The following is a 22,558-nucleotide window of genomic DNA, read 5'->3' on the forward strand; positions in this document are numbered from 1 at the left end:
TCCCAGGCTCAATTCCTGGTCAGGGTACACAGAAGAAGTGCCCATCTGCTTCTCCACTCCTCCCCCTTGCTTCTCTCTCTGTGTCTCTCTTTCTGCCTTTCTCTCTCTCCGTCTCCTACAGCCATGGCTTGATTGGAGTGAGTTGGCCCTGGATGTTGAGGATGGCTCCATGGCCTCTGCCTCAGGCACTGAGAAAAGCTCAGTTGCTGAACAGTGGAACAATGCCTTAGATGGACAGAGCATTGCAACCTAGTGGGCTTGCTGGGTGGAACACGGTTGGAGTATATGTGGGAGTCTGTCTCTGCCTCCCCTCCTCTCACTGAATTTAAAAAAAAGAAGAAGGAGTTAGATGATTTTAAAACACTTTGGAGTAATTTAATCTCAAAGGAACATATATTTCATTTTAATACAGGCGTTGAGTCTTCTAAAACACTTGAAGTCATACAGAAGAATTTCTCCTCCAGTGGACCTAGAATATCAATATATGTTAGAGCATGTAATAACTTTGCCATCCGCTGCCCAAATTAGACTACCGTTTCACCTAATATTTTTTGGCACAGCACAGAACTTCTGGAAAATTCTCTGTATGTTTGTTCTTTAATTTCTAATGAATTTTACTGACTAGCCAAAATTTTCTGTCTTTAAGTCAATTATACTGTCTTATGTTTCCTTTCTAGCTACGGAACTCAGTGAAGAATCCTTCCCAACACTGCTGTTAATATCTAAATTAATGAAGGTAATATGTGGAAGCTTTCTAGGATGTTTCTTGTTCCTATAATTAATTCAGACCCCAAGTAGAGGATTTTAATATGGTCCTTTCTCATAGAACCCTTAAAGGTAAGTGTGTCACTCAGACTTAACGTTTCTTTTCTCTTCTTCAAAGCTCTCTTTGGACACTCTGTATGTGTCTGTAGCCAAACATGTCTTTGAAAAAAAACTGAAGCCAAAACTAGTGAAGTTACAACAAGCTAAGTCCTCCACACTGATCAACAGGGAAATTACCAAGATCTCTCAAACTATCGAATCCTACTTGTTGTCCATAGTCAACCCAGAGTGGGCGGTTGCCATTGCCATCAGTCTCACCCAGGATATCCCAGAAGGTATGGACTCTTCCTATACCTGCCCTTCTCATGGTCAGCTGTGTTGCTTTTTGAAGTTGTAGGGTTTTTTTGTTTTGTTTTTGTTTGTTTGTTTTTAATTACAGAGACAGAGAGTCAGAGAGAGGGATAGCAGGGACAGACAGACAAGAACGAAGAGATGAGAAGCATCAATCATTAGTTTTTCGTTGTACATTGCGACTTCTTAGTTGTTCATTGATTGCTTTCTCATATGTGCCTTGACCGCGGGCCTTCAGCAGACCGAGTAACCCCTTGCTGGAGCCAGCGACCTTGGGTCCAAGCTGGTGAGCTTTTTGCTCAAGCCAGATGAGCCCACGCTCAAGCTGGCGACCTCGGGGTCTTGAACCTGGGTCTTCTGCATCCCAGTCCGATGCTCTATCCACTGCGCCACCGCCCGGTGAGGCTGAAGTTGTAGTTTAGAAAAAAAAAAAAAGGACTTTTAGAACTTTAAGGAGAAGCAGTCTCATAGTTCGGAAAGGTATGTACCTATGTGCTCTCTCTCTTCTCTTGTTTTCCTGCTGAATGTTAAAATGGTCCCGGTCCAGAAAGCGAGACTCCTTGCTGCTTGCCCATGGTATGGGGAATATGAATTGATGCTTACTTTCCAATATCCAGTCATACTTCCAAGTAATGACTCTGTAGATCAGTGATGGGCAATCTTTTGAGCTTGGTGTGTCAAAATTCGCCAAAAAAACGAGCATAACTCAGGTGGTGTGTCACTTCGAGAAAAAAACGATAATTTCATGTTATTTATAGTTTAACAAAAATGTGTAATTGTAATATATAACTACTTAATAATCCAAAAACTAATTATTTAACTTACCTGCTTAGTGACTTCTTTGTTCATCTGTCAGTTGGTTTCTTTTGTTCTTGATATTATTTAACTTGTGTGGGGTGCCATGAACTAAGATAAGTGAGGGGGAGGGGGAATTCTTTAACTAACCTGCCTATTAGTGACTTTTTTGTTGCTAAATTTCATTGGCTAAATCTTCAATTGAAGGTTGGTATTTTGTACACTTCAAGCCCAAGCAAGCGCTGCTAACTTCATCTGTCAATCTGTTTCTTTTGTTGGTTTTGATATTATTTAATGCTGAGAATAAGATCTCTCAAAAGTACTTAGAGGGAAAAATTGTGAGTAAAGCCATTGCTATATTTTTCAGGGTACTAAAAGTGTCTGGTAATTAGTTCCAGGCAAACCAAATTTCATGTTTGTAGTGGCACTCCTCTTGATTCTCCAAGCGGCACCTTTCCAGATTCTTAAGCTTTGATCTCAGGTTGACAAACACCTGAGCCCAGATGCTGTTTTGAAATTCTGCAAGTTGCATCTTATGTAAATTAAGATGGCTGCCACTATTTCTAATGGCAGGGAACAGCACCCATAGCACAGGCCCTCGCCTCTCCCAGCCTCCCCCTCACTTATCTCAGTAATGAAGGTCAATTAGAAATCCACAACACCCAGAACAGTAGATTGGATGATGGTTGCTGTGGTTATGTGGTTGCTGGTAATAGCGATCACAGGGCCCCCAGAGATACGTCCCCCGCAGCATTCGCTGCTCCCTGCTCGGCCGGAAGTGAAGTCAAAGATCCCCTAAGGGCCTATCTGGAAGTCCCAGAACTAGACGCTCTGTGCCGGAGTTCTGTTGTTTTGGCCTACAGACCTCCGGCACAGAGCGTCTACACTACAGCAAATGTTTTATCCTCGGCTACTGCACCTGGCCGTGCAGGAGCTGAGGATGAAACGTCCTACTTGGCATGCGGCCCCATACTCCTCTAGTATGCAGCCGCATGTCATCGAAAATGGCTACGTGTGTCAGTGCTGACACGTGTGTCATAGGTTCGCCATCACGGCCGTAGATACTCCCTTATAGTCACACAGGTACACAGACATAGGCACTGGTTACCATGTTTTTTGTAACGAAAGTTGTAACAAATGTCCATTGGTCAGGACCTGATTTAAAACAACAGAGCGCAGTCATAGAACGGGATACTATACTGCTCACAAAAATTAGGGGGTATTTCAAAATGAATATAAGGCGATAAAAAAAGAAGCATTTGGTTTTTAAAAATTATTATTAAAAACATCAGTAAAACAAACAAGTCAAAGAAAGTTGTTTGATTATGCAAATGAGATGCAAAACCAACTTCTATTTCATTGGTGAAAATACACTGTACAAAAGGCTGAAAGTACTGGAGTATCTGCACGTTCCCTGATCCCCTAATTTTTATGAGAAGTGCATGTAGTTGATTTGGAAAGCTGTCTAAGATATGTATTCTTGTACTACGTGTATGATCTTATCTGAGTTGGGTTACAATGTACTGTAATTTCCACCCACAGAAATCTTCTGGGGGAAGATAGGACTCTAGGGAATAGGGGTAGATGCTGAAGAAGAGGCCTCCGGACTCACTTCCTAGTTTTGTTTTTGTCTTGTTTAAGTTGTTCTTTATTATGAGTATGTGTTTTTATAATAATAATAATAATAAAAAGAACTTGCTGCCCTGGCCAGGTGGCTCAGTGGTAGAGCATTGGCCCAGCATGTGGAAGTCCCGGGTTCGATTACTGGCCAGGGCACACAGGAAAAACACCTGTCTGCTTCTGCACCCCTCCCCCTCTCCTTCCTCTCTGTCTTTCTCTTCCCCTCCCACAGCCAAGGCTCCATTGGAGCAGAGTTGGCCTGGGCGCTGAGGATGGCTCCATGGCCTCTGCCTCAGGTGCTAGAATGGCTCCGATTGCAATGGAGCAATGCCCCAGTTGGGCAGAGCATCGCCCCCTGGTGGGCATGCCAGGTGGATCCGGGTAGGGCGCATGTGGGAGTCTGTTTCTCTGCCTCCCCCCACGCCCTGCCTGATTCTCACTTTGGAAAAATACAAAAAAAAATTTTTTTTTGCTAATTTGACTAAAATGCATTTCCTTGAATGGGTTAACATTTGCTTATAAATCTCTTTACCGTTTCAGGTTCCTTCAAAATGTCCAGTTTGAAATTCTGCCTATATTTAGCGGAGAGATGGCTACAGAATATCCCGCCCAAGGTGTGTTGGAACTGTAAGATGGAAGGCTCCTCTTTGTCCCTTTTCTTCTCCGATCATTCTCTCTAATGAATTGACCATTAAATTTTCTGAGTTCTTTTTTTTTTCCTTTTCAATGTTTCTTAAGTGAAAGGCAGGGAGGCAGAGAGACAGACTCCTGCATGTGCTCTGACCCGGATCTGCCCAGAAGGCTCCCTATGGGCCAATGCTCTTCCCATCTAGGGCGTTTCTCCATTGCTTAGCAACTGAGCTAGTTTAGTGCCTGAGGCAGAGGTCATCCTCAGCACCCTGGGCCAACTTGCTCCAACCAAGCCATGGCTGCAGGAGGGAAGGAAATTAGAGAGGTAGGGAGAAGCAAGAGAGGGAGGGGTGGAGAAGCAGATGGGCACATCTGTGTACCCTGATTGAGAATTGAACCTGGGACATCCATATACCAGGTTAACATTCTACCACTGAGCCAACCAGCCCGGAGCAACATTTCCTGAGTTCTGAAGTGGCCAACAGACTGTAGGAAGACACTGCTTTAGGCTTATGCTTGAAATCAGCATCTTCGGTAAATGGCTGGTCTTGGCTCAGGGCCAGTCCTCTTTCTTTTTCCCATAAATCACGCCATGTAGCACACCTTCTCATCCTGCCCTGATGATAGGCCTCCTCAAGGACTTTCCAGGGTGGGATGCCCGAAATAAGAAAAAAAAGAGACCTTCGTGCGGGATACTGAATGGTGTCACGGTGACAGGGCCCTCCCTTGATAGAGAAAGATGGATTCTGTGCCTCGCACAAGATTCAGAAAGCACGCATTTTTTTTAGCTTGGTATTTCTTTTAAAGAATGAAACCCGTGAAAAAGCCGAGGCTCTGTTGAAGAAGCTTCACATTCAGTACCGTCGATCGGGCACAGAGGCTGTGCTTATAGCCCACAAGCTGAACACAGCTGAGTATTTACGAGCGATAGGAAAGCCGGCGCACCTCATCGTTAGCCTGTACGAGCACCCAAGCATCAGTCACAGAATCCGGGACCCATCTGGCAAAGATCATCCCGGTGAGCACAAAACCCCGTTTTCTCCTGCAGTCTAAGAACCATCATGTTTGAGAATCAGTTATCTTGCATTAAAATAGGCAGAGTTTTCTTTTTTTCTAATTCTTTATCTAAATCTTAGATATTCATGCAGCAGCTAAAGAAATAGCTGAAGTCAATGAAATTAATTTGGAGAAAGTGTGGGACGTGTTGTTGGAAAAATGGCTGTGCCCATCCACAAAACCTGCCGAAGTAAGTTTGTTCCCAAGGGGATCTTTCACATCTGTTGTCTCACAGTGACCGGACCTTCTCATCAGAGAGCACAGAATCTTAAAAGATGGAACTTTTGTTCAGCTTCATACCTTCTATTATCTGATGAGGTTTAATGAAGTTGTTTATTGTTTCTTTTTGTTTAAATACTGTTTTGCAACTATTTTACCATTTTTATTTTTTGAGAGAGAGAGAGAAGCACCAACTCACAGTTGCTTTCACTGTGTACATTGAGCTTCTCGTACATTCCTTGATCAGGGCCATGCCAGTGTCCCCTTGCAAAAGCCAGCAACTTTGGGCTTTTCATGCCAGTGACCTCTTGGGCTCCAGCTGGAGAGCTTTGGGATCGTGTGAACGATCCCATGCTCAAGCCAGCGAACCCGTGCAACCTCAGCGTTCTGGGTCGATGCTTTACCCACTGTACCACCACTGCTCAGGCTATAATGTCGATTTATTTGAAATAATGTTAAATCTAAATTCACAAAGGGATTCAGCAATCTAAAAGCAGAATTTTTTGTATTGTTTCTTCTGAGCTGTCAGAACTTAATTATAGAGAGTCTGTAATTCCTCTGTCCACGTGGGCAGACATCCTTGAAAAAAAAAAATCTCTCTGGTAAACAAATAGCGTAACTGATATGACATCAGGTTTTTTAGTTAGTTGTTTTCATACCATTTGGCATTCAGTTGAACAAGTATTTTTTAGGTATTTCCCAAGATCACCAAGAGCAATATCTGTGTTTTGACAGAAACAGAGGAGTCAGAAGACTTGTAATTTTTTTTTTATTTATTCATTTTAGAGAGGAGAGGGAGAGACAGAGAGAGAGACAGAGAGAGAGAAGGGGGGAGGAGCTGGAAGCATCAACTCCCATATGTGCCTTGACCAGGCAAGCCCAGGGTTTCGAACCGGCGACCTCAGCATTTCCAGGTCGACGCTTTATCCACTGCACCACCACAGGTCAGGCTCAGAAGACTTTTAAATCATAAATTTGGAATTCTGTACTAAACTGAAAGTTCTCTGAGGCCAAGACTTTTGTCTGGACATACACCAAAACATTGCTTTGTAAATCCTAGTTAATACAAAATTAATATCAAATTAATGAATGACTCATTTAAAATTCATAGAGGCCCTGGCCAATTGGCTCAGTGGTAGAGCGGCAGCCCAGCATGTGGAAGTTCCAGGTTTGATTCCTGGTCAGGGCACACAGGAGAAGCACTCATCTGCTTCTCCACCCTTCCCCCTCTCCTTCCTCTCTATCTCTTTCTTTCCCTCCTTCAGCCAAGGCTCCATTGGAGCAAAGTTGGCCCTAAGTGCTGAGAATGGCTCTATGGCCTCCACCTCAGGCGCTAAAATGGCTCCAGTTGCAATGGAGCAACACCCCAGATGAGCAGAGCATCGCCCCCTGGTGGGCATGCCGGGTGGATCCTGGTCGGGCGCATGCAGGAGTCTGTCTCTGCCTCCCCGCTTTTCACTTCAGAAAAATACAAAAAATAAATAAATAAAATTTATAGAGCCCTTTTCTTTTAAAAATTACCCAATGAACATAAACTTCAGGAAAACAGAAATACTTGTTTACTCAGCCAACCCATGTGCCCAGAATGCACCTGGCATATATACATGCTCAGAAGATATGTGTTGGCCGAATGAATATATAGAAAACCATTTTCTAAGCAAAAATCTTAAAAGTAATGAATAGTACGGTATTTTCTTGTGTGTAAACATAATCTTTAAGTTCAGTTTTTCATCTAGTAGTTTTAAACTAGTTTATCTAGTTCAAGACACTTTATTGAGTTTTGACCTTTTTTCCTCCACTTTTTCAAAGAACCCATCAGAAATATTTGAACTTCAAGAAGATGAAGCACTAAGAAGGTACTTCCTCTTTACTTAACGTTTGTCTGTATCTGTAGCCCAGTAGGAATCTTACTGGTTAATTTGTCAGCGGTGGGTTTTAAAAATATTTTCTTGATATAACTTGGTTCAGAGTCTCTGAGAAGAATCCGTTCATTGATATATGGCTGTAGTGAGGTATAAGTATTTCTAGTAGAATGAATAGGAAGCAGCCAAGATTGAGAATTTGTGAACTCTCCATGAGTTCCTACTAATGTTGACGGCTCTTAGCACACCTCTAGCAGAGAACGCACCTCAAGCAAAGGAAAACTTTCATCAGCCAAGACCTTGGAGCCAGCCCCTTTATGTGCTCTCACTCTGGTGAGCTGGGCCGGTTCAGACATGGACCACCAGGATTTCATTTCCCTTCCAACCTAAGACTGAGACAAAAGAAGGCACTTCGGTTTCATCTCTTGTTCTCTGATTGATCATGGCTTGCTCTTTTGTAAAGACTATATCTGGGCCCAAATCAAAAAGAATGTAGTAATCCACTAATGATGCTTTGCCGGGGTCCAGCCCCGGGGGGAATCCAGGGGTCCCACAGGAGGAGACGGCATTGGCGAAAATCAAGTGAGAGAGCCGAATTCTTTTCTTTCTCTTTATTCTCTGGTTAGCATTTACTGCCAGGCATCTCTGCCAATGGCTGGTCTAACATTACTTTTTATGCACACACACTAAGTTACAATCACATGGTATTTTGAATACATCATTGTTTTAGTTTCACTATGGTTACATATTTCCAGATAACAGTTAATTCATATCTACAAGCTACAAGTCAAGTGGTAAGTTATTCAAAGTACAGTTATACAATAACTTGAATAGTAATAACAATATTGGTACAAACTTCTAAAAGATTAGTACTAATTAATAACTCTATTTTACTGTTGTTGTGAGTCAAGGGCACAGAAAGGGATAGCAGACGAAATCATCAAGGACTAGCAAAGGACCACTGCTTGCTCAGGCAAATAGCCTTGAGTTCATGTAGTGTCCTAATTCTTTTTTCACAAGACTACAAAAGGCTTGCTATTGGCCCTGGCCGGTTGGCTCAGCGGTAGAGCGTCAGCCTAGCATGCAGAGGACCCGGGTTCGATTCCCGGCCAGGGCACACAGGAGAAGCGCCCATTTGCTTCTCCACCCCTCCGCCGCGCTTTCCTCTCTGTCTCTCTCTTCCCCTCCTGCAGCCAAGGCTCCATTGGAGCAAAGATGGCCCGGGCGCTGGGGATGGCTCTGTGGCCTTTGCCTCAGGCGCTAGAGTGGCTCTGGTCGCAATATGGCGACACCCAGGATGGGCAGAGCGTCGCCCCTGGTGGGCGTGCCGGGTGAATCCCGGTCGGGCGCATGCGGGAGTCTGTCTGACTGTCTCTCCCCATTTCTAGCTTCAGAAAAATGAAAAAAAAATAAATAAATAAAAAATAAAAAATAAAAAAAAAGGCTTGCTATTTAAGAAACTAACATAGCATTAAGAGTAACTTTTACTTAAAGATATATAGAGTGCACCTGCAAGATAGCTAGTAGCAACATAATATCAGAAGGCATTAATTGCTATTGCTGCTATGAATCCCACCACTTTCTTCTCCTTATTCTTGGAAAATACAAAAATCTCATGAGAATGTTTTACTGAGAAAAGCCCAGCAACTGCCTTCAGTGACAAAACAAGTCTTTTAACAAAACATTCTTTACTTGCCAGCTGCACTCCTATGCAAGGCCATGCAACAGGCTACTCCACTCTAACTTACCTAAGATTCTAATGTCTAGTTAAACTTTATACATTTACTATATTCATACACTAGTTAAGTTCTAACTTTATTCTTTCTAACATGATTAATAAGAAATTCTCCTACAAACTTAACCCTTTATGAGGGATATCATGGCCAGCCTCTTATGTTTATGAGCCCAGTTCAAGGGGCTTACAGGCTTTTCTGTGGAACTTACACCTTCTGTCTCATTTCCAAAGAAATTACTACAAATCTACAGGGAAAGCACGGTACTATTATCCCTGTGCCATAAATAATAGCACACACCCAGAAAAGGGGGGATATAAGGCCAGATTAATTCAAAGGGTCAAAGGGGGAAGTATCGTTGTGCCTTTCCTTTGCGGTGACTTTGTCAACCCGCAGCTGTTGGTCTTCACTGTGGTGACTCTATCAACCAGTAGCCATCGATCTTCTTTTGCTGTGACTTTGTCAACCAGCAGTTGTGGATCTTCTCCTGCTGTGACCTAGTTAGCCAGCGTTAGTGGATCGGCTCCCAACAATGCTTGGCCTGAGCATGGGAGAGGGAGTGGTGACATGCCAGCTTCGTGCAGTCCCTGGTCTCGGCCACAAGTAGGGCAGGTCACTCATGAAGCCCAACCTCGGTCCTGGAGGTTTGAGAGAGGGTATGGAAAGACAAACCCAAGAGAAGAATCCTGGGTTGGACAGAGCCGGCCTATAAACCTGCTCATGACCTCCTTTCCTTTGACCTCATCTTGTCCTTGCACGGTCTTCTAAGGGCAGGGGCACTTTGGCTAAGCAAGAGGGAACTCCTGGAGTGACTACCTGAGTCAGCCACGTGGGGATTCTTAGAGGGAAACAATTGAAGGATAAAGAGAGAAAATCCCAAAAGGGTTTTTCTCTTCATGCCAATTTCAAAGTTCATTTATTTATTTTTTTATTTATTCATTTTAGAGAGAAGAGGGAGAGACAGAGAGAGAGAGAGAGAGAGAGAGAGAGAGAGAGAGGAGAGACAGAGAGAGAGAAGGGGGGAGGAGCTGGAAGCATCAACTCCCATATGTACCTTGACCAGGCAAGCCCAGGGTTTCGAACCGGCGACCTCAGCGTTTCCAGGTCAACGCTTTATCCACTGCGCCACCACAGGTCAGGCTCTTCATGCCAATTTCATAACTTCTATCCTTTTCCCATTGAAAGCTTACCCTCCCAATCTTGCCGTATCCTTGGCGTACCCTGCCCTTCCTTCTCTGGTGGGGTCATTCAGCCCCCAGTCTGCAGGGTGAAATGTGCCACTGGTAACAAAAAGAGTCGTCCATGCATGGTGGTCAATGCACTTTGCAGCTGTGGATTCTGTTAATCTCTTAAACAGAATTTAAATGATCAGAGCTTGACTAACCATCTTATAGATGGAAAGACTGCATTTGTCGTATTTATTAATATCTCAAGGTAAATGGGAAAGCAAAAACATCCTTGACCCATGACCCTTCAGGTCTGTGTTTGGGATGCCCAATGACTTTCTCTGTGGATGGTAAAACAGGTCTGTTGTTTTAGTAATTAGTCACTAAATTAAAATGTAAATGTAATTTTAAAAATTCTTTTCCAGAGTCCTATATCTCCTCCAGTCTCGCCCGATTGATTATAGTGCAAGAATGCTGTTTATATTCGCAACATCAGCTACGACCGTAAGTCTTAGGCGCTTAGTCAAAGCTCATGTCTACATTTTGGCTTCATGTTTTTCCTACATATTTATCATGCTTGATATCATTAGCAGATGATTAAGATAATGCTCACTTACTTACTTACTCAAAGTGTATCTTACTTTGTAAAATCTGCCAGACGCCATTGAGTGCTGGCTTCTATGACATCCTGCTTAGCAAACTGAGTGGTGTGCCTGTTGCCAGTTCCCACGGTTATCTCTGTTCACAGTTGTTGACTCCCTGGTTTGTCAGCATTCCTAATACAGGGGCCAGACCAACTGGCCAGACAGAAGTCTCCACAGGCTGGCTGCAGGGCCCTGCCCTCCCCTTACCTCCAGCCATAGCGCCAAACTTCAGGACTAGGCTGGGCTGTCCCTTTTCCTTCCCTGAAGGCAGCCAGCCTCTTTGCTTTGGAGAGGAGGTTGGAACCCCAGAGAGGGGACAGGTGGAGATAGAAGCACAGAAGGGGGAAGCGGGGAAGTCTGCGACATGGTGGCGTGTCCTCATAGATGGCGGGTCCTTGTCTTCATGCACATCAGTCATCCTTTCAAGTGAGACTGGTGTCCTGGAGGAGGGCCAGCCCAGCTCGCAGGGCGGGTGCCCCTCCCTGCCAGCCACTCTGCTATGGTGGGCCATACACAACCCCCCCACCGCACCCCTCCCTTTGGTCACAGAGAATGTGAATGAGTCCATTTTAATTAATTCATATGTATTCAAATGAGAACTCTCATGTACCTGAGAGTTGAGGTTTAATCAAGTTAACTTTGGCTGCCTCGTTGAGAACCTCCTTACATGGAAGCCATCGTCTTTTCAACATTGCAACATTGCGCTGCATGCTGTGGAGGCGACAGCGTCCCTGCCCTGGTTCCCACCAGCAGTCTTATGGGGAACTGGTTCTGACCGTACCCTCCTGAGCGAGTCGGAGGAATGCTCCTCAGGGTTCCGTGGACTTTGTGAACCAGGGACTCCCTCAGAGCAGAAACTGACACTGACATTCATGTTTTGAGAAACAATGTTGCTCATGTTACCTAAGTTTTCACTGAGTACAGCTCTCCAAATCCTTCTTGGTTTTGCAGACGTTAGACATGCGTCATCTAACTTACGCCCACAGAACACGGGCCCTTCAGTGTCTTCTCTATTTGGCTGACAAGGAAACTATAGAATCTCTCTTCAAAAAACCCATCGAACAAGTGAAGTAAGTAGAATTTTTTTTAATTGATTTTAGGAGTGGGGATCATCAACTCATTGCTCCACTCAGCTGTTCTACCTAGTTGTGCACTCACTGGTTCCTTATATATGCTCTGACTGGGTATCGAACCTGTGACCCTGGTGCACTAGGGTGGTGCTCTATTTTATGAGCCAGAGGTCCAGAGACAAATTTTTCTAATTGTATTAAGAAGTAGGAAACAGGCCCTGGCCTGTTGGCTCAGCGGTAGCGCATCAGCCCGGCGTGTGGATGTCCTGGGTTCAATTCCCAGTCAGGGCACACAGGAGAAGTGACCATCTGCTTCTCCACCCCTCCGCCTCTTGCTTCTCTTTATCTCTTCCCCTCCCCTCCCCTCCCCTCCTGCAGCCGAGGCTCAATTGAAGCAATTTGGCCTCAGGCACTAAGAAGAGTTCAGTTGCTGAGCAACAGAGCAAGGGCCCCAGATGGGCAGAGCATCGCCCCCTAGTGGGCTTGCTGGATGGATACTGGTTGGAGTGTATGTGGGAATCTGTCTCTCTGCCTCCTCGCCTCTCACTGAATAAAAAAATGAAATAGGAAACAGATCATTGTTTGGAAGTGTAACTTATAAGGCCTTTGGTTCGCAAGAGTGCTCAGAGTTGTGGAAATGGAGCCTTGAATGTGCTTGACATTTTGGCAGCAGAGAAATAGGCCTTTGAGAACATCTTGTTTTTCCTCTTTCTTTTGAGACATTTCGAAATTGAATGTTTTCTTCATCTTGCTCAAATTGATTTCTTTCTAATACTATATTTAGTGAATGTATTTAAAAGCTGAATATGGGCATATAAAAACAAACAGGCCTAATTTATCCATATGGTGGCTTTTTTAAAGTGTAAACATGTCCTATGAGAACATGTTCCATAAACGTTTGCCTCTGTTTTCCAGATCTTATCTGAAATGTATAACTTTTCTGGCGTCGTTTGAGACGTTGAATATCCCCATCACGTATGAATTATTTTGCAACAGTCCTAAAGAAGGAATGATTAAGGGTCTATGGAAAAACCACAGCCACGAGCCCATGGTGCGTATGCTGAGCCTCCCGGTGGTGGGGACTGCCCTCTTCTCAGTCTGCGCTTGCCTGCCACCACTCAGATTCCTAAAAGACTCTATTCCTGCACAAATCTACTGCTGTGAGACCTTGTCTCCTTTCCTGTCCCGGCCTGTGATTCCTGTCTGGGCCTGTGACAGAGCCACCTGGAAGTCCCCTTCCCTCCCTTTGAGAGCCTCAGGCTGTCCCTATCAGGAAAGGTGCCACGTGTATGATCTTTGCTGCAGGCCAGTCTGCCCTGTCTGGATAGGAGATGCCCCTGTAGAGGGAGGGATATAGCTTTACTTCCTCCTAGTTGTTTGTGGGAACTTAATCTCTGTGGCAGCTGGAGCCCAGGGTGGGATGGGTATGGCGCCAACAGGCAAACTTCTTAGAAAAGAGAAAGAGGAGCAAGTCTGAGATGCTGTTTGTGAGTTTGTGGCAGCAATGAAAGAAAAAGGAGTCTTAATCTCTTTTTTCCTTCTGATGGATGGGGCCTTCACTGAATTCAGGCAAGAGACACACCACGATTAGAAGTCTTCTGTATTCAGCTGCCCTCCCCTTTCCATGGTGGTTCTATTTCCTGGTGTCTTAAAGCAGTATGATTTTTTTTTTCTGCCCTAGGCAGTGAGATTGGTGACGGAGCTTTGTTTAGAATACAGAATCTGCGACCTGCAGCTGTGGAACGGACTCCTGCAGAAGCTCCTTGGCTTTAGCATGGTAAGCCTCCGTGCCTGGGCCAGTGGTGCGTTTCCGGGCCTGGGCCTGCTCCTCAGCGTGGGTGTGGGTGCCCGTTACTGAACAGATACCAGCATGTTCACCACCCTCCTGGGCTCAGGCCAGGCACAGAGAACTTGTTGTTAGGCCTGAGAAAGTGCAGACTCAGAAATGACCTGAGTTTCACAGGAAGTGAACGGAAGGTTCCCTGGCTTCTTTTGAGACCCGTGAATCTGTAAGGGAAGCGCTCTGGTGGTTCTCAGGGCAGAGAAATCTGACAGGTCTTCCTTTTGAAAGAGTCTGATGTTTCATATGGAAATATTCTGTTGTGGTGATCTCCAGAATGTTTTTCTTTTTGTGTTTTTTTTCCCACAGATTCCTTATCTAAGGAAAGTTTTAACAGCCATCTCTAGTATCCATTCTTTATGGCAGGTATGTAAGGTTTAGTTTGTTTGTTTTTTTGTTTGTTTTAAGTGATTTTTATAGAATTGCATCTTTTTTCTTTTTTCTTTTTTTTGTATTTTTCCAAAATTAGAAACAGGAGGCAGTCAGACAGACTCCCGCATGCGCCCAACCGGAATCCACCCAGCATGTCCACCAGGGGGCGATGCTCTGCCCATCTGGGGCATTTCTCTGTTGCAACCAGAGCTATTCTAGTGCCTGAGGCGGAGGCCATGGAGCCATCCTCAGTGCCTAGGCCAACTTTGCTCCACTGGAACCTTGGCTGTGGAAAGGGTAGAGAGAGACAGAGAGGAAGGAGAGGGGGAAGGGTAGAGAAGCAGATGGGCACTTCTCTCTGTGCCCCGGCTAGGAATCGAATCTAGGACTTCCACACGCCAGGCCGACACTCTACCACTTTGCTAACCAGCCAAGACCCCTATAGAATTGCATGTTCAGAGTCACTGGCCTTGTGACTGCAGGCACAGTAGATTAGTATCAGCTCCTTTGGGAAGGCCAGGGCTGGTCAGCTGCAGGGTGACGATCAACTGCAGGATGACAGTCTGCAGAGGTGGAGCGCACACTCGGGACGCGGTGCTGCCCCCTCCAGGACCTCACTTTTACCCCTTGTGCTCCAGGCCTCACCTGCTATGTCTTCATCTATGCTGTCAAAACACTGACTTGGCCCTGGCCAGTTGGCTCAGTGGTAGAGCATCAGTCTGGCGTGCAGGAGTCCTGGGTTCGATCCCCGGCCAGGGCACACAGGAGAAGCGCCCATCTGCTTCTCTACCCCTCCCCCTCTCCTTTCTCTCTATCTCTCTCTTCCCTTCCCGCAGCCAAGGCTCCATTGGAGCAAAGATGGCCTGGGCACTGAGGATGGCTCCATGGTACCTCTGCCTCAGGCGCTAGAATGGCTCTGGTTGTAACAGAGCGACGCCCCAGATGGACAGAGCATCGCCCCCTGGTGGGCGTGCCGGGTGGATCCCTGTCGGGCGCATGCAGGAGTCTGTCTGACTGCTTCCCCGTTTCCAACTTCAGAAAAATACAAAAACAAAAACAAAAAACAAAAAAAAACCCACTGACTCATCCATGATGTCTGTTGTATAACATTATTTATCTTAGTTACATATCTGACCGCCCCTCCTAGACTTTGAAGAGCTCTAAAGTCAGAGATCATGTTTTACTTATCTCCTCTGAATTTCTTAAATTGTTTACCCACAAAATCATTATTATGTAGAAATATATAATTTATTGATGTCTTGGAGACTGTTCCATACCAGCATATAAAGATCTATCTCATTTTTTTAAATTAAGATGTAATTCACATGCAAAATTCATCCTTTTCAACTGTGCAGTTAACTGGTTTTTTGGTGTATTCACAAAGGTCTGCAACCATCACCACTGTCTGAGTCTAGAACATCTTCCTCACCCCAGAAAGAAGCCATACCCATTAGCAGTCACCCCATTCTTCCCTCCCCTCTGCCCTGGCACCCATAGTCTCCTTTCCGCCTCTGTGGATTTGTCCACTCTGGACATCTTATATCACTGGAATCATGAGACATGGCATTCTGGGTCTGGTTTCTATCGTTGACCATAATGTTTTTCCAAGGTTCCTCCATGTCATACAATGTGTCAGTGCCTCGTTCCTTTTTCATGACCGAATAATGTTCCATTGTGTGGATGGGCCCCATTTTATTTATCTAGTCATCAGTTGATGGACCTTTGAATTTTTTTTTTACTTTTTGGTTGTTTTGAACAGTGCTGCTGTGAATTTGTGGATAGCTCTTGATGTGAACAAATGTTTTTGTTTGTCTGCCTAGGGTTTGAACTGTAGGGTCTTACAATAACTCTGTTTAGCCTTTTGAGGTAGCTCTTTATTTTTAACTCTTAATTATTCTTTACAATGTGGAGTAAAATGTACGGTCACTTATTTAACCCCTATCTTGCTAAGAGTTGTTGCCTTCTTCATCTGAAAACGTCCCCTTCCCTGTCTCCTTGCCCCTCTCCTGTGGCCCCAGCATGATGTCCCGCACATCCTAGACTCAGCATACATTTTGTTTTCTGAGTGGGGTTCCGATACTTTCTTTTCCCCCAAGTGAAACAAGAATGAATCAGCCAGGTTTATAGAATAATATCCTGAAACAGACAGCAATGAAGAAATTGTTCTAGAATCTAATCACCTCACACAGAGAGATACCACGTTAGGACCTTGGTTTGAGCATCCGGCATATGAGCTTTAAGTGTAAGGTTCTGCGAGTGGAAAGTGCCGCTGCGGGCGTGAATTCTCTCACCTGCCTGTCCCCGCAGGTGCCGTACTTTAGCAGAGCCTGGCAGCGGGTGGTGCAGATACCGCTCCTCTCAGGTACGGTCCCCTCCCCCGGGACATGACGGGAACCCGCCTGTGTGTGTGTGTGTGTGTGTAAATACATTTCTGTGATTTTCTTATTTCCAGCCTCTTGTCCTTTAAGCCCCAGCCAGTTATCAGATTGTTGCGACAGTCTCGTTGCTGTTCTAGAGTAAGTAAAATATTTGTCTTCCTACCCCCAAACAATGCAATTTACGGCTTATCCATTTCCTTTCTAAATAAACATTCTTGGGAAGGTGAGCATACCACTTGTTTTTGAAACAAAGTATCTCACTTTTTTTTTTTTAATAACGTCTATTTTCCACGTGTGGTACAACCGGTACGCTGGTACTCAACGGGTCCCTAATTTTAACATAAGTGTAGAGTGCCTCTCGTGACTGCTCTGGGCAGCACAGTGTGGTCTCCCAGACATGGAGACTTCTGAGGATGGCCTTTTGGGCCTCTGGTGGCTCTCAGATACGGGCACAGCGGGCGCTGGCATGGATAGGCTCTTGTAGGCAGGTTCTCTTCTTTCCAGGAAAAGACTTGAGTTCCTTATTACTCCTGAGCAGACGTTATGTCCCAGCGCTTAAATGTTTAAAATTATTGAACGCCTAGTCAATTAACGACTGTGGACAACTAACGACTCTGGCAGTATGATCTAGTGACTACATGAATGTGTTCTCTTGAAGATGTCCAGTCCCAGGTGACCTCGACATGATCGGCGTTGCCAGGCAGTATGTCCAGTTGGAGCTTCCGGCTTTTGCGTTAGCCTGTCTCATGCTCATGCCCCACTCGGAAAAAAGACACCAGCAAATCGAGGTATCTTGAGACTTCTTTCTCCCGGCTACTGAAGAAACAGGAGGTCTCTTGTTGCATGTCCTCTGCCAAAGGTTGCGTTTTCTCATCACCAGACCTGTGAAGCATGGGTACCTCTGTGTGGGTGGAGCAGAAGGATTGTGTATGGGGGCTTCATGGGAGTTCGTGGGAGGGGCCACTGGGAGGTGGAGGGAGGCCAGTCAGAGGGACGCCTGCAGAGCACATCTCTGTTAGCCGGCAACAACTCATTTCCCCAGAGAAGTAACATGGAATGATCAGGGAGCATTTTGGAAGGAATAACTCAACGTTGGCTTGACCACAGGAGAGAGGTGTCAAGAAAGGAAACTGTGGGGAAGCAATGGCCTCACTCAGTCCCTGCCCAGCTCTTGTAGATTGGCCAGGAAGGCCTGAGGGGATCAGTCCCCAAGCTTGGCCATAGCGGTGAGGGGACATGAAGTGGGTGGAGAAGACTGGCAAGGAGGCGGCATGACCCAGTGATGGTAGGTGGGCGAGGGGGAGAGGGAAGAGGAGAGGAGGGTTTGTGTGTGGGTGCTACAAGCACTTTAAGGACAGGACCTGAGAGAAGAACCCCCATTCCCTCGTAGTATGCAACAAATAGAGCAAAGCTATGGGAAACGTTTCGTAGCTATTTCCCCAAAGGTGGATAAGTCAGTAGACAGAGAGTTATATAACCAAACACACTTTTTTTTTTGTCATTTGTTCTATTTCCCTTTTTTCAAAGCCATCTGTGCTGATCTTGGCCTTTGTTCTTTTTTTAAGTATTCATAAACTCATCTGTTGCTGCTTTTCAAAGCTTAGTGTTCAAATAGATTCCTTTTGGCACTTAGCATGACAGAATGTTTGTTAAACAGCTCTTGCTCTCAGAATGGGTATTTGTAAAATGCTTTTTTCCTTACTTCAATGGTTTTCTGTTGACGGAGGCATTTCTTTTTCTTATAATAGAAATCCTTTAAGATATTTCAAATTTAAAGATGAAAACCTTACTGTTTTGACAGAAATTGGTAATACTTGTACTTTTTCAATAATTATGTTTGATTTTTTTTTCCTTTCTCTAGAATTTTCTGAGCTCGTGCAATCCTCAGATCATCCTACAGCAACTGGACGAGCATATGAACACTGGCCAGTTGGCAGGATTTTCCCATCAAGTAAGAAAATGTCACCTCCTTTCTGCTATGAAGAATTAAATATTAGAAAGTAATCATTTTCCATAAGCCAAGATTGAGTGGAAAATTATTCCTTCAATCTGTTTGTTAATGTATACAATTATTTTTCTTTTATTAAAACTTTTCTGGCCCTGGCCAGTTTGCTCAGCGGTAGAGCATCGGCCCAGCATGTAGAAGTCCCGGGTTTGATTCCTGGTCAGGGCACGCAGGAGAAGCGCCCATCTGCTTCTCCACTCCACCCTCCCCCCCCCCTCTTCGTCTCCCACAGCCATGACTGAAATGAGCAAGTTGGCTCTGGGCAGTGAGAATGGCACCATAGCCTTGCCTCAGGCACTAAAATAGTTCGGTTGCTGAGCAACGAACGGAGCAGCAGGTCCCAGATGGGGGTTGCCGGGTGAATCCCGGTCAGGGCACTTGCAGGGGAGTCTGTCTCTCCACCTCTCTGCCTCTCACTTGATTTAAAAAAAAAAAAACTTTTAGCCTGACCTGTGGTGGTGCAGTGGATAAAGCATCAACATGGAACGCTGAGGTTGCCGGTTCAAAACCCTGGGCTTGCCTGGTCAAGGCACATGTGGGAGCTGGTGCTTCCTGCTCCTCCCACCTTCTTTCTCTCGAAAATGTATAAAGTCTTAAAAAAATAATAAAAAAGTAAAAAAACTTACATTTTTTAAAAGGCAGGGACCCTGGATGTCTTGTTTATCACTAGGCTCATAAAAAGTCTCAGTATGGCCTCACCAGGTGGTGGCACAGTGGATAGAGCATCAGACTGGGATGCCGAGGACCCAGGTTCAAGACCCCAAGGTCGCCAGCTTGAGCACGGGCTCATCTGGTTTGACAAGAGCCCACCAGCTTGAACCCAAGGTCGCTGGTTCCAGCAAGGGGTTGCTCGGTCTGTTGGAGGCCCGTGGTCAAGGCACATGAGAAGGCAATCAATGAACAACTAAGGTGTTGCAATGCGCAACAAAAAACTAATGATTGATGCTTCTCATCTCTCCGTTCCCGTCTATCTATCCCTCTCTCCGACTCTCTCTCTGTCTCTGTAAAAAAAAAAAAAAAAAAAAAAAATTCAGTGTGCTTAACAACAATTCCTTTTATACTTATTTACTGTGTACAGTGCAGAAATGAGCCAAAGCAGCTCCCCTGCCCCTTTCCCCCTGCTCATCCCCTCAAAAAGAAAACTTACAGTGCAGTGATGCTTAGTCACACCACAACAGCAATGTTCTGGTATTTAATAGGACTTGGCATTTAACACGGTTTTCATGAGATGATACCTGTCATTCTATAGATTCGGAATCTGGTTCTGAATAATATAGTAAATAAGAAGGAGTTTGGGATTTTGGCAAAGACAGAGTACTTTCAGTTGTTGAAACTGTACATGATGAACACCAACAACATCACTGACCTAGTGAACTATTTGGCAAATGAATTAAGGTAAGCGAATGGTTTTTTTTTTATTTACTATATAATTTCCTTAAAATTTATCTTTATTTTGGAGGAAAATATCGAACAATTATATATGTATAGAGCTTTTGGTTGTAATTAAGGCCCTGAATGTTAAGTTATAGCATTACTACACATTCCCAGAGGTTAGTTGTCTTGTAACCCATGAACTTGGAATCAGACAATTAAACAAGCCGTCTGAACCCGCAAAGTCAGTGTTTTACAATTCCGCTCTGAAACCCTAAATCACAGCTGTATTTCTTAGCACTCGCTCAGAGGACCGGTGGCTTTCTGTGATGTAAGTTTCCAGCACCCACACGGTTAGGATAGGTGTGGGAGAAGGACTGGAAAGTGAAAAAGGAGAAATGAGAAGTGAAATGACCCTAAAAACGGGGAAAGGACTGAGACAGCTACACAACGCTAGTCTGACTGTGCTGATCCCTCAGGCGGGGTCCCCTTCCTGTCACCGTGGACAGGGCCTTCAGCCTGTCGCTGTGATGCAGCCTTCGTTACAGGTGGTTACTTATAAACGAGTTATTGTCTGAGACGTAATCTATGTATCACAAGCTGCATGTATTTCAAGTACACAATCTGATCAGTGTTGACATACATCTACACCTGTGACACCCTGACCACAATCGAGATAGCAGGCATAGTCCTCACCCCACAAAGTTCCCTCCTGCCCTTTTTCTTCTGCCGCTGCAGTGTGGATGAAGCGTCCGTCTTGGTAACTGAATACTGGAAGCACCGAGGGGACCCCGTGCTGGCCGGCTCTGCTCCCGGTGACCTTCTGAAGGTGAGGCTGTCCACAGTTCCCTGGGCTCCGGCCTGCCACCCTGTGTGTCTCTACTAGGGTCTTGACATTGAGCCAGCTTGTCATGCAGATCAGTGCATTTGCCCATGTGACTGCGTCTGTTTTTAGTATATTTTACTTGTGTAGGAGAGCCCCCGATGGAGGTGAGGGGCCACGGATCCCCTCACAGCTCTGCCTCTAGTGCTGACCTGGTTTTTGCACCTGGACCACCTGGCCCTTCAGGCATTTCCAGCATTCTGATTCCTCCTAAAGTCTTTGTTTTTCAAAACGGAAGCAAATGAAACACTACATTTCAAAAGGCATCAGTTAATGTTGCGCTTGAATATTGATTGCTTTTATTTCTCCTTTTTTAGTTACCTGACTAAAACTCTGATCTCTTGAAACCTCACTACCGGAAGATAGTATAGTTGTTAACATTTTGGTGTATATCCTTCCAAATGTTTTCATAAAATATACAGGCAGTCTCCCCGGGTTATGAACGAGATTGGTTCTATAGGTTTGAAAATGTTTAAGTCTTTATATGCACAGAAGAGTATAGATAAATACTATGTTAAGACAAACATCTGTCTTAAGTTGCATTTAATAGGCAGATGTACTTGTTCCAACTTACATACAGAATCACCTTTTTTTGGGGGGGTTTGTTTTTTGGGGTTTTTTTGGGTATTTTTCTGAAGTTGGAAACGGAGAGGCAGTCAGACAGATTCCCGCATGCGCCTGACCGGGATCCACCCGGCATACCCATCAGGGGGCGATGCTCTGCCCATCTGGGGTGTGGCTCTGTTGCAACCAGGGCCATTCTAGCGCCTGAGGCAAAGGCCATGGAGCTATCCTCAGCGCCGGGGCCAACTCTGCTCCAGTGGAGCCTTGGCTGTGGGAGGGGAAGAAAGAAACAGAGGAAAGAGAGGAGGAGGAGTGGAGAAGCAGATGGACACTTCTCTTATGTGCCCTGGCCAAGAATCGAACCCGGGACCCCCGCATGCCAGGCCGATGCTCCGCCACTGAGCCAACCGGCCAGGGCCACATATTCAACTTAAGAACAAACCTACAGAATCTGTCTTGTTCATAATCCAAGGACCGCCTGCATGCGTATCAGTTACTTTTACTCCTATTTTGAATTTAAATGTCGGTTTTTATTTTTTCTTTAATCGTGGATCAGTAGGTTTAGTTAACCTAAGTTTTGTGGGGAGGAGAGGGGTTTCCTCCTTTGGTCCAATATAGCCATATTAAAATAAGCCTACATTTTGTTAACTTTCATTGATAACCTCTAGTCTGTTGTGCTCAGTGGCATAAAAAAAAAAATCACTTTTTTTTTTTCAAAAAGGGTAAACAGGCCCTGGCCGGTTGGCTCAGCGGTAGAGCGTCGGCCTAGCGTGCGGAGGACCCGGGTTCGATTCCCGGCCAGGGCACACAGGAGAAGCGCCCATTTGCTTCTCCACCCCTCCGCCGCGCTTTCCTCTCTGTCTCTCTCTTCCCCTCCCGCAGCCAAGGCTCCATTGGAGCAAAGATGGCCCGGGCGCTGGGGATGGCTCTGTGGCCTCTGCCTCAGGCGCTAGAGTGGCTCTGGTCGCAACATGGCGACGCCCAGGATGGGCAGAGCATCGCCCCCTGGTGGGCAGAGCGTCGCCCCTGGTGGGCGTGCCGGGTGGATCCCGGTCGGGCGCATGCGGGAGTCTGTCTGACTGTCTCTCCCTGTTTCCAGCTTCAGAAAAATAAAAAAAAAAAAAAAAAAAAGGGTAAACACTGATTCAGTAGATGAATTTGTGGCCTTTAAAATGATGTTTTTTCTTCTAGTCACATTTGTCTAAAATACCAAAGAATGTTATGTGTAGATTTT

General features: G+C 45.3%; 1 protein-coding gene and 1 pseudogene across 1 annotated transcript in view; one reads left to right on the forward strand and one right to left on the reverse strand.

Annotated features, from left to right (window-relative positions):
- Nucleotides 1-22,558, forward strand: part of KNTC1 (kinetochore associated 1) — an 80,514-nt gene that overhangs the window by 57,625 nt on the left and 331 nt on the right. Inside the window, exons 46-63 of the mRNA XM_066260676.1 lie at nucleotides 413-584; nucleotides 678-736; nucleotides 884-1,100; nucleotides 4,072-4,145; nucleotides 4,969-5,179; nucleotides 5,298-5,407; nucleotides 7,246-7,292; nucleotides 10,623-10,701; nucleotides 11,793-11,911; nucleotides 12,827-12,962; nucleotides 13,593-13,688; nucleotides 14,061-14,117; nucleotides 16,431-16,485; nucleotides 16,576-16,639; nucleotides 17,160-17,289; nucleotides 18,363-18,452; nucleotides 19,756-19,901; nucleotides 20,616-20,706. Of these exons, the coding sequence (XP_066116773.1) occupies nucleotides 413-584; nucleotides 678-736; nucleotides 884-1,100; nucleotides 4,072-4,145; nucleotides 4,969-5,179; nucleotides 5,298-5,407; nucleotides 7,246-7,292; nucleotides 10,623-10,701; nucleotides 11,793-11,911; nucleotides 12,827-12,962; nucleotides 13,593-13,688; nucleotides 14,061-14,117; nucleotides 16,431-16,485; nucleotides 16,576-16,639; nucleotides 17,160-17,289; nucleotides 18,363-18,452; nucleotides 19,756-19,901; nucleotides 20,616-20,706 (1,953 nt within the window). The remainder of the gene's footprint in view (nucleotides 1-412; nucleotides 585-677; nucleotides 737-883; nucleotides 1,101-4,071; nucleotides 4,146-4,968; nucleotides 5,180-5,297; nucleotides 5,408-7,245; nucleotides 7,293-10,622; nucleotides 10,702-11,792; nucleotides 11,912-12,826; nucleotides 12,963-13,592; nucleotides 13,689-14,060; nucleotides 14,118-16,430; nucleotides 16,486-16,575; nucleotides 16,640-17,159; nucleotides 17,290-18,362; nucleotides 18,453-19,755; nucleotides 19,902-20,615; nucleotides 20,707-22,558) is intronic.
- LOC136327517 (small nucleolar RNA SNORA2/SNORA34 family) lies at nucleotides 4,581-4,724 on the reverse strand (annotated as a pseudogene).

Source organism: Saccopteryx bilineata, chromosome 2 (assembly GCF_036850765.1).
Source record: "Saccopteryx bilineata isolate mSacBil1 chromosome 2, mSacBil1_pri_phased_curated, whole genome shotgun sequence".
NCBI classification, from domain to species: domain Eukaryota; kingdom Metazoa; phylum Chordata; class Mammalia; order Chiroptera; family Emballonuridae; genus Saccopteryx; species Saccopteryx bilineata.